Source organism: Solanum tuberosum, unplaced genomic scaffold (genome assembly GCF_000226075.1).
Source record: "Solanum tuberosum cultivar DM 1-3 516 R44 unplaced genomic scaffold, SolTub_3.0 scf00031, whole genome shotgun sequence".
In the NCBI taxonomy this organism is placed as follows: Eukaryota; Viridiplantae; Streptophyta; class Magnoliopsida; order Solanales; family Solanaceae; genus Solanum; species Solanum tuberosum.
The window spans coordinates 535,935-547,020 of NW_006238957.1; the positions used below are offsets into that span (position 1 = coordinate 535,935).

Consider the following 11,086-nt stretch of genomic DNA (forward strand, 5'->3'; position numbering starts at 1 on the left):
AGATAAGGTACAATAAACATTTGCTTAAACTATCTTTTGTTGTCTATAAATAGAGGGATTTCCTCTCATTTAAACACAACGGAAATTTTGAACCTCCTCCTCCTCCTCCTCTTCTTCTTCTTCACAATTAAATATTTGTATACTTTGCTCATGTTGAGTGGCTCACTGACACTATTGCTTATGTTACAGATCCTGGTATGTATTTTTACAATCATTAATTTATAATTTATGCTTATATTATTAAGGCTAAATAATAAGATGTAATAATAATTTTCATTTTCCTTTACATTATTGATGTTTGTTACTACGTAATCTTGCATGTAAGATACTATAATGTTTTAGTTTTAATGCCTGATAGGTTTTAAGTATTATTTTATAAATTTGTGATATTAAATTCTCGCGCGAAGCGCGGGTAATTTTACTAGTAATGATAATAATCATAAGCTTCGTGGCATCTAAGGAAATGTGATAATTTGGGACTCAGGTGCCCACCACTACATTATGTATTTTTGAAATCTCAATAAAGCATGTTCCCAAAGAGGATTTTCCGCTGCCACAACTACATCATGTGCAAAGAGATGAACTGTCTCCAGCTATTACCCTAGAAAAAAGGATCAATTCTTCTGGAGCCCTTTAAACACAAACATTAAGGGAAGACTTGTGTGGGATTTCAAGCATCAAGATAATGCTCATCATCAAGGATTGCGAAAACAGCTGAGAAAAACCAAGTATATAGCCAAAGGAATCACATTAAATACTAACCGATCCATCCATAGAGCTTGCCAGGAAACATTGATCATAAAGTCTCAAAGATGCCAAACTGCAATATCAGAAAAAGGGAGAAAAAGTCAAGAAAAGAAATTTATTATTAAATTAAGCAAAAAAAATGAAAAGTCCTCCTGTAATATTGCAAAGAAAGCTCACTAACCAACATACAGAAGAAGGCATAGATATTGTGTTGCAGTGATACATCTTCCCTTTGATCTGCATAGACAAAAGATATCCACCAATTTGTGAAAGTGTTCATCTAACAAATATGGAGCTCTCACAATATCTTCAATCACGAAAATCTAAGAGTAGAGCAGAAAATGCATAGCCTATGAGGCTATTCCTAAATGAAAACTGATTTTCATAACGAGAAGACAGCATTAGGGAGTCTTTCTGAAATGTCTAAACAATTTTCCCATTAAATAATTCCATTACTGCAACATTTGAGAAAACCAATCCAATGAATTAAACATGAGCAAATGATGTAAGCTCTTCTGTCACATTCATATCCCCCAAGGTCCTACCTAAATGAAACTGATATTAATACCACGAAATAATTGGTATCTTATTGAACTAAAAGGAAATTTTTCACGTTCAATACTTCCATTGTTGAAACATTTGGGACAACTACCAGTTTCTGTAAATTAAACATGTTCAAATGATAAAAACTCCTAATCAAGTGCTCCTAATGATGCCTTTAGTTTTTAGCTTGTCTCCCATTATAACAACATACTCAGCGTAAATGAATGTAATTTTATATTTAGTTGACATCCACTTAAAATGACTAACTTTGTTGTTTCTAAATGAATGTTAGATTGCCTGACGATAAAGGGGGATTTAACTTTATGTTTCAGAATTGAATTAGAAAGTTCCCAACAATTGGGTCCTGTTCCAAAATGAACTTTCTAATTTCCCATCTTTGAGTGATAACATAAACTCAAACCATGGCGTAATTTGGAATAGAGGAAGTTCACTATTGCTCTTGCAAATGTGGTGGGATGGAGGGAAGTTCACTGAAAGAAAAGAACACACACGCTCCTAACGAAAGCAGTTAATACCTGGAAGGAATCTCTAGCAGAGCTTTTAAACCTACTAGAAGACCCATTAGAATGGCACGGAATTCTATTCTGAGGAAGCCTACCAGAAAATTCTCCTGGTTTTTGACGGGTGTCAATGGATAAAATTGTTCCATTTCTTAGCCCACATAAAACAATATTTTCCTGCAATACAAAAAAAAGGAATATTCTGAAAACACAATTTCAGAAACTTCACCTTCCAGGATGCATAAGAAATGTTACAGATGATTCCAGAGGATGCTTATCATTTCCAATGTCACAAAAATTCATCAAGTGAGCACCTTGTTGCAGATGAAAGACATGTTTGAAGAAGGCAAGAAGCTAGGCATATACTACATTCACGTCCATGTGTATCACAAAAGCAAGAAAATTAAAAAAATCCAACAGTTCAGTTTTCAATAAATTACATAAATGAATATGATAATGTGCATATATTTGGATTGATTAATTATGTAACTCTAGAAACAAAAGTTAATCAGCATGACCAATTTGGATTACTAGTTCACTAACAGACGACGGTATTTGTCATCTTCATGGTTTATAAAATCTTGTAAACCAATTGTCAATATGAAGGGTTGCAAGATTATAAATTCTCTTGAACAACTAATTGCAATTTACACAATGCAATAGTAAGTAATTAAAGCACAAAGGATGGAGTATGAGAAATTTACTGAATTATCAAATTGTATGGAGAAAACGTCGCTCTTAGACCGACAAACCCAGGATTTCACTCCTGTTTCTATGTCCAACATTGCAGCTCCTCTATTGGTACCTATATAACATTAAGCAGGATATAAGAAACTAGCAATGAAGAAAAGTATTTTTCTTCCTGGAACTTCAATTAAACACGAAGGACAAATAAATTAAATAGACACAACCCACAATTAAAGTTTGACAACTTGGATCACAAAAGAGCAGAGTTTACTTCAAATGAGAGTAAAACATGGAAATGTCAGCATGGGAATAGCATTTCAAAGGCCAATCAATCTCAAAGTTGGAATTCTAGAGTAGCAAAGGGACTTTAGTAACTGCAAACATGGAGGAAAGAACTTGCCTACTACTGCTTGTTTCTGATCATGACTACAATCTGCTGTCCAAACAGTACACTCAAATGAAGCAATCTCAGAAATTCTTGTTCTATCAGTTGGTATACTTGAATTAAGATCTAGTGGTTCACTGAGGTTCAGAATGTTGACTGTTCCACCAGATGATTCAGCTCCCAGAGTAGTTATCCTGAGCTCTAGCGTTAAGTCTCACAAGTGCAATACAGACATATTTTTGTTACCTTTCTAAAATAAAAAAACAGAAGAAAAGGAAAGGTAAATTTTTTTACAAGAACGTACGACTTCAATCATGTTTTGGTTGTCTTACTTCGAGTAGGTATGGACTTTAGAGTGGAGTGGAAAGACTAACTTTTGAAGAGCAGTGAGCCAAAACCAAAGATAACAGTAACTTCTTCCAAATTTGAAGATCTACAAGAATAAAAAGTTGGTCAATTTAACTACTTTAGTACTCCAATATACAAGAAGCAACAGAAAGTATTACACCAGCAAACACTAAAGTAGTTTTATTAAATTTCAAACAGGCAAGTAAAATTTTATATACCCGACAAATCGAAAGCTTAGAGCCTTGGATTGAAAACAAATGTGTCATATGAGTCACCAAAGAAAATATCAGACCAGACAACTTACTTTATTATAATTGAAGAGGACAATATAACAATGAGGAACTCAGGAACAAAACATATTTTATGAGGCAATAAGCTGTTGATTGCTAAACCCTTAAAAGGATACAGAATATGCTTTAAAGAAGCATCACTGACGGGTGCAGGGTGCTTTTGGGACATCTTTATACAAGATATATTCGATGGCATATGTAGAAAAGCTCCTCGAGGTCTCCAGACATGTCCTGGTGAGTCATAATACCCTTCTCCGTATCTGTCTTTGAGAGGCCAAACACGATCTGGCAAGCATTTTACCCCTTGATTAAATTCTTGTCCAACCTTTCCAACTTCAAATATACTGCGAACGCACTAGACTTCAAAACAATGTATTGGAAAATATGTTCCATACCATTATGAATTTTCAACAAGAATAATCCATCAAACAAGTATGGATCACAAAAATTTTAACTAATAAAGACGGTCCATGCTGCTTAAAGAAATTGTAACCACAAACATGAATGTACTGATTGTAAAACACTTGGCATGAAAAATTGAACATTAAGGGTTTGTTTGGAAAGCTCCCTCATTATTGGATTTGATGTAATTACTAGGGAAGTAATTATACAGTCTAGTAGTAATTACAAAGATTTCTTTGTTTGTCATAATATAATTACTAACATGATGTGTGGTTGAAGAAGTGTAATTTCACAGTTAAATCTTTATCAAAAAACTAATCCTTAATGTTTGACAAATATGTGTCTATATAAGAAAGATTATTAAATTTTATCTATCACTAGGAAAAGATGTATATTGTTTTTTGAAAATATTAAATAACTATAGATTTGTAACTAATATTGTAAAAAATAGTTGATATATAGTTTTTAAATAAATAATATTGTAATTGAATTAATAAATAAAACTTCTAACTAAGCACACACAAAATAATAAATATTCCACACTGCAAAGTCACAACACAAATCTAGGGTCTATTCCACAGTTTGAGCAAGTACTGTATGCTGATGATACAGTAGTTTTCTGTGAAGTAAAACAGGCGCAAATTTGTTACTTGAGGGTGATTCTGGTTATATTTGAAGCTTGCTCAGGCCTTAAAGTCAACTGGAGGAAGAGTAGCATGTTCCCAATCAAGGAAGTTGTGCAGATTGAATCCCTGGCAAGCATTCTTAAGTGCAAGGTGAAAAAGCATGCCATTGGGATCCAAACATAAAGCAATTGAGATCTGGGAAGGCATAATAGAAAAGTCTGAGAAAGAATTGGCATTATCTCAATACTTATCTCTGGGAGGAAGAGTAACTTGATCAATTCAGTGTTGGATTCTATGCTAACTTATGTTATGTCATTGTTCCCAATCCTAGAAAGGTGATAAAGGCATTGGGTGTCTTGAGGAGGAACTTTCAGTGGCAAGGAAACGGAATTGAGAAGGGGTTCAATCTGGTAAAATGGGTGGCAGTCCAACAGAGTAGGAAGATTGGGGATTGAGAGTCAGAAACCTTAAGTTACAGAACAAGCGTTTGCTATCCAAATGGCTATGGAGATATGTTTATGAAATCAGGCCCTATGGAAAGAGGTAGTTCATCATAAATATGGGCAAGAAGACCATTGGTGCACAAATGAAGTGATCTCTACATATGGAGTTGGGGTGTGGAGAACTATTAGAAATTACTGGACAGAGCTAAACCATAACACTAAGATTCTTGTGGGGAGGGGAGATAAGACAGTTCTGGACAGACAAATGGTGTAATTAAGGGATTCTAAAGAACTTATTCCCTGGACTCTTTTCTATAAGCTCTAACCCTGATTAAAGAATAGAGGAGATGTGGACCACACATGGGTGGAACCTAGTCTCCAGAAGACTTCTTAATGACTGGGAAATTGGTGAGGTGGTGAAGCTCGGGTGCCCTGGGATTAATTTGGATCAAGATAGACTGACTTGGGCTCATCAAAAGGATGGGAAGTTCTCTGTTAACAAGCTATACAAATGGTGGGGAGGGGAGAGAGCAAGCAGGTGCAGGTCTTTAGGCCCTTGGGGAGCAGTCTGGAAGAATGTGGCTCCAACCAAGCTGAAATGTTTCACATGGTTGGGTAGCCAGAAGAGCTTGTTTGACTCATGAGGCAATGCAAAAGAGGGGCATCAATTTTGCATCAAGGTGTCTCTTGTGTAAAGAAGACCTTGAGACCAACAAGCATTTATTTCTACACTGTAAAGTGACAGCACAGGGTTGAGCCCTTTTCACCCCAGCATATCCAACTTCAGCTGGACCATGCCAGAAAAAAACAGCAGATATACAAATCTGCTGGATTAGAAGGGGAGCCAGCAAAAGTCAGAAGAGATGGTGGAGCTCAGTTCCAGCATGCATTTGGTGGACCATATGGAAAGAAAGAAATCAGAGAATTTTTGAAGGGGAAGAATGTACTATAGAAAAGATCATGTAAAAAGTAATTACTTCCTTAGGCTTTTGGTGTAAAGAACAGGATATAGATGAAGAGATCCAACTAATGGATTTCATAGGAGCATTGCAAGTATCTCCAACTTTTTTTTTCTTTCCGTGTAACAACTTTTTGGAGGTGGCCAGCATAGCCCTTAATGCCAAGGAATACAAAATGTTACCAGTTTAAAAAAAAAAACAAATATCATGCCATTCACTTGGACCCTAACTTCGGTGGTCAGAAAAAGTCAAAGCTGATTGGGTGAGGTCGGAAGAGGCCTGCAACTCTAATTGAAAAAAATTCTTCAAAAAAAGGTCACTCGCCGGCGCATGAAGCTGACGCATTACCGGAGCTGTGACTGTTGGCAGAGCCTACAGCAGTCATTGTCAGATCTGTTTTATGGGGTTTGGTCGCCGAAGGTAGGGAAAGCCTGTGGTGGTATTAGTTATCCCACAATACTGATAAAGGGCTCAGAAAGCTACTGTAACAGTGAGGGAGAAAACTCGACATCTTTTTGAGGAAAAGGAACTTTAGTGCAGCGAATGAAGAAACCTCACCTCAAAAGGCAGCAATGGATCTGATACTCACGAAGATTTTAGAATAAGAACGAATTTCTTGTATTTATGGTGTCTTTACATCCCATTAGAAAGGCTATTTGTACAATGAATCCTATAACTAATTAAGACAATCAATTACAATAAGGAATACTTTATTCCTATAATTACACTAGGAAAATTAAAGTCTTAATTAACACAATCAACACATAGTGTTAATTCATTATAAAACAACTACAAAATATTGCACCCACACTCATAAAATATACTGTTACAACCAACTCCAGTAGAGTTACTCTTTTAGCTTCAATTATAACAGAAAGCATACCACAACGAGCCATTCATGCCACCTGTCAACAGAATATCAGTCTGGACCAGGCCCTCTGGCGTGTTCTGATCAACAGTCAAGTGCTCCAAAGCACTGTTAACAATTCTTTGTGTGCCATCATACTTCCAAATCTGAATGCATACAGTACATATATATTCAGATAGAGTACACTACAGCGCATTAATAACAAAAGACAAGGACGACGAAGAGTTGGTAAAGCTTAAGGATACAATATATTTCCCTTATTTATCAAGAAGGAGGTAAACGCCACACAAGCCCCACCTTTGGTGACAGTTAGTCATAATAGAATGGACACAGATCCTACACATTAAAACTAAACCAATGAAAGAATTAATTTCATCCTAGAGATGGAAATTCTGCTGGTAAACTTACTCTCATCTAGCCCTCTATCCAACACCAATCCCAAACAATCAGATATTGTGAAAGAAAGAAAGATTAAGATAGAACTGGGAAAAGCGAAATGATTAAATAACAATAAAAATAACAAGATTCATATTCATGGGATGAAGACACCCTCTATCCAACACCAATCCCAAACAATCAGATATTGTGAAAGAAAGAAAGATTAAGCTAGAACTGGGAAAAGCGAAATGATTAAATAACAAAAAATATAACAAGATTCATATTCATGGGATGAAGACATATACTAGAGGAAAAGGACAAAAGGTAATTAGAATCGTTGAAATGTTGTGAAGGTGACAAAGCCCCAGGTCTAATGGCTTCAGATAAGTTCAACTTTCTTTCCAAATGTTGGGGGTAAAGCAGGACATACTCAATACTGTGAATCACTATCATCAATTTAAAATTTTCCAAAAAGAGCTTCACGCATCTTATACAGTACTGAGATATAAAATAATAATAACTCCCTCCGTTTCAATTTGTTTGTCAGCTTTCTTGTTTAGAACATTTCAAAAAGAATGCTTGTTTCCTTTTTTGGCAACTCTTTAGTTCTTACTTTCTACTTGGCATGTTTAAGACCACAAGATTAAAAGACATTTTGGTACATTCTACATATCTTTAGTTTAAGACCACAAGATTCAAAAGCCTTCTTTGCTTTCTTAAACTCCGTGTCAAGTCAAAACCAAACAAACAAATTGAAATGGAGGGAGTAATACTAATGATAATCAATGTAAGAAATTAACGGGTTTCAGACCAACGCATATACAAAATTATAGCAAAATTACTTGGAGAGGCTAAAGTGTTGCATTATTAAACTCGTTTTGACGCTCAGATGGTGTTTGTCATTGCAAGGCAGATTACAGATACCATCTTAGTTTCCAATAAACGCCAGGACAAGAGGTGAGGCAAGATAAGGTGTCTCTCCTTGGTAAATAGGATGCTAACTGCTAAGAAGGTCTTCGACAATGTAAATTAGAGTTCCCTTTTGTATATGATGGAAGTCATGGGTTTTGGGGAAAAGTGGATTAACGGGATGAAGTATGTATCTTCATTGTCCTGAGGATTCCTTTCCAACTAATGAGGAATTCTGTCTTTCTCATTCTCTTGCTGTATTGAAACCACCGGCTCCGTCGAACTCTTTCACCGTAAAACACTGCCCCCCTTCACTTCCTCGTTGATCCACCACCGTAACACCAGCCCTTAGACACCTCTATTTTCCATTGAATGACCTTGAACCACAATTTTTGCCGACAAGCAGAGCTAGAGAACTCAGCGTTTGGAGTCATCCCTAGCTAAATTATTTTTTCACAGCTTTCTTGATCATCAATTCTCAGTCGTGCATTTGACAGTGATCTAATTCCAAGATTCCCATTTTAATAATCCCAGCCTTTATTTAATTTTTAACCTGTTCTTTAAAGAAATTTTAATCTAATAGAACAATATTGAAATGGTTTTTTTGTTGGCAAGAAAATTCAACCTATTTGGGTGATGGTTTTTTGTACCAGCTGTGAGCAATTTGACTTCATGGATTCGGCTAATTTGATCAGAGCACCATTTTCTTTGTTTTGTTCTCCTTGTTTGCTGCGTTTATTTCAAGTTTCAGGGGCAACAGTGTTCAGCTAACACAGTTCCGGCGGACATAAGAGAGGAACGTGAGGCAGAGGGGAGGCGCGTGCACCACTGGAAATTGATTGACATCTCAGGTTCTATCATCCAATTCCTAATTCTTGCGCGATTCAGCCTTTGTTTCTAGTCCTTGTGAATATTTTTTTTCTAGTTTCTTGCTCGATTCTACCTCTGTTTTATAGTTCCTGTGCATATTGCTTTCTAGATTTTTGTTCAATTCTGCCTCTGTTTCCAGTTCTTGTTCACAACTGTTTTAGTCTTGTCAGATTCTGTAACTGTGTGCTATTTAGTTTTTCATTCTTTTATTTTGACTGGGTTTTCATAGTATAAGCCTAGTAAAATCTGCATTATAGCAGTTTATAGTTTATTGTGGCTTTGGTGAATGATGGTAGAGTAAGGTCATGTCGGTGGGCTGGGGCAGAGGGTGGGGGTCAAGGGTCACAAGGGAGTCACTAGGCTGAGAATTAGGTCTTCGAACATAAGGATTTGAGGGGGAAGTCTACAGAGTTACTAAAGATTCTCAAGAAGAGGAACATCAACATAGCTTGTGCCCAAGAGACCAAATGGGTGGGTACTATGGCTAGAGATGTTGACGAGTTTACATTGTGGTACTCATGAGCCTCAAAGAACAGGAATGGCTTAGGCATTTAGTAGATAGGGAACTCGGGGAGCTAGTGGTAGAGGTCATGTGGGTGAACGACAAGATGATGACGATTAAACTAGTCACCGGAGAATTTACCTTGAATGTAAATAGTTCATACGCACCACAAGTGGGCTTGAACGATATGGTTAAAAAGTGGTTTTGGGAAGATTTGGACGAAGTTGTGAGGGGTATTCAGCATATCTAGAAGCTATACACTGGGGGAGACTTCAATGGTCACATAAGGACAACTTCAAGGAGGTAGTTGTACTATTGTAGTTCTTGTTTTGATATCCATCACTATTTATTATTGTTTTCAATACTCTATCCTAGTATGTTGTTTATAGTGTTCTGATTATTGCACTATTTTTGTTGTTGTTGCTCCCTTCTGGTAGACTTTGCACCGTTTCCTTATGACTTGCTATATTTTCTTCTTTGTATCTGGAATTTTTTTTTTTGAAAAAGTTAACTTGTATTATGAACAAAAGGAATACTCAGAAAAGTATTCCAGTAATACTTACAACAAAATTATAGAGGGAGGGGTGTCCTTACTAAGCTTCATAAATAATCTAAAATACTAGGAATATCCTCTTCTTCTTGAGGATATTTGTGTTTACACCAAAAAAAGAAAAGGACTAGACAGTTCATCTTCAATTTCTGCAGAGAGCAACTCTTGTTTTCGAAACATCTCTGGTTCCTTTCCATCCATATAGTCCACCAAATGCAGGCTGGGACAATCTTCCATCTCTCCCTGTGTCCCGACTGATTCCCATCTCTACTCCAGCAAGCTAGAGCCTCTTTGATGCTCCTTGGCATAGTCCAGCTTATGCCTCTTAAATTGATGAAAAATCTGCCATAACTTCAGTCTCTCTACAATGTAGAAAGAGATGATTTATTGTCTCAATCTCACATTCACAAAAAGAGCACCTAGAGCAAAACTGACAACCTCTTTTCATAAGGTTGTCCTGGGTGAGTGTGGCATGTTTGGCTAGTAGCCAAGTGAAACATGCAACCTTGAAGGGTACCTTGACTTTCCAGATCATCTTCTAGGGCCAGCCACTACTCTGACAGACTGATCTTTGTGATGTCTTGTAAGCTGAAACCAACTGAAAATCTGCCTTGCTTGTCTGGTAGCCAAAATAGATTGTCCTTCATTGGGGTTAAATCTTTGTATTGCTCTAGAGTATTGAGTAGTTCAGCCACTCAGTTAATTTCCCAGTCGTTCAAGTGTCTCCTAAACCTGAGATCCCCACCCTTGATTATCTCTCATTTCTCTAATTCTGGATACCTTTTGAAGGCTCAGGTTGAACAAGTCAGGATACTTGTTCTTCAGAGTTTCTTGTCCAGCCCACACATCTTCCCAAAATAGTGTTTTTCCCCATTTCCTACCTTGATTTTATAGTTGTTTGCAAACTTGATCCACTGACTTCTGATAGACCTCCATACTCCAGTCCCATACGGTTGTGTGGGCATGTAGGTAGTCCATTTGTTCTCCATTCCAAACCTAGCCTTGATTGTCTCCTTCCACAGTGCTTGTTCCTGTGATGCAAATCTCCATAGCCATTT

The 11,086-nt window shown here is 36.8% G+C and overlaps 1 protein-coding gene across 1 annotated transcript in view; it reads right to left on the reverse strand.

Annotated features, from left to right (window-relative positions):
- The window catches only part of LOC102599554 (DDB1- and CUL4-associated factor 4), a 24,120-nt gene that overhangs the window by 2,739 nt on the left and 10,295 nt on the right, over positions 1 to 11,086 (reverse strand). The window contains exons 4-10 of the mRNA XM_006341832.2: positions 6,835 to 6,965; positions 3,638 to 3,865; positions 2,899 to 3,077; positions 2,516 to 2,616; positions 1,827 to 1,988; positions 929 to 984; positions 763 to 820 (exon numbers count right to left, since the gene is read on the reverse strand). Coding sequence (XP_006341894.1) covers positions 763 to 820; positions 929 to 984; positions 1,827 to 1,988; positions 2,516 to 2,616; positions 2,899 to 3,077; positions 3,638 to 3,865; positions 6,835 to 6,965 — 915 coding nt within the window. The remainder of the gene's footprint in view (positions 1 to 762; positions 821 to 928; positions 985 to 1,826; positions 1,989 to 2,515; positions 2,617 to 2,898; positions 3,078 to 3,637; positions 3,866 to 6,834; positions 6,966 to 11,086) is intronic.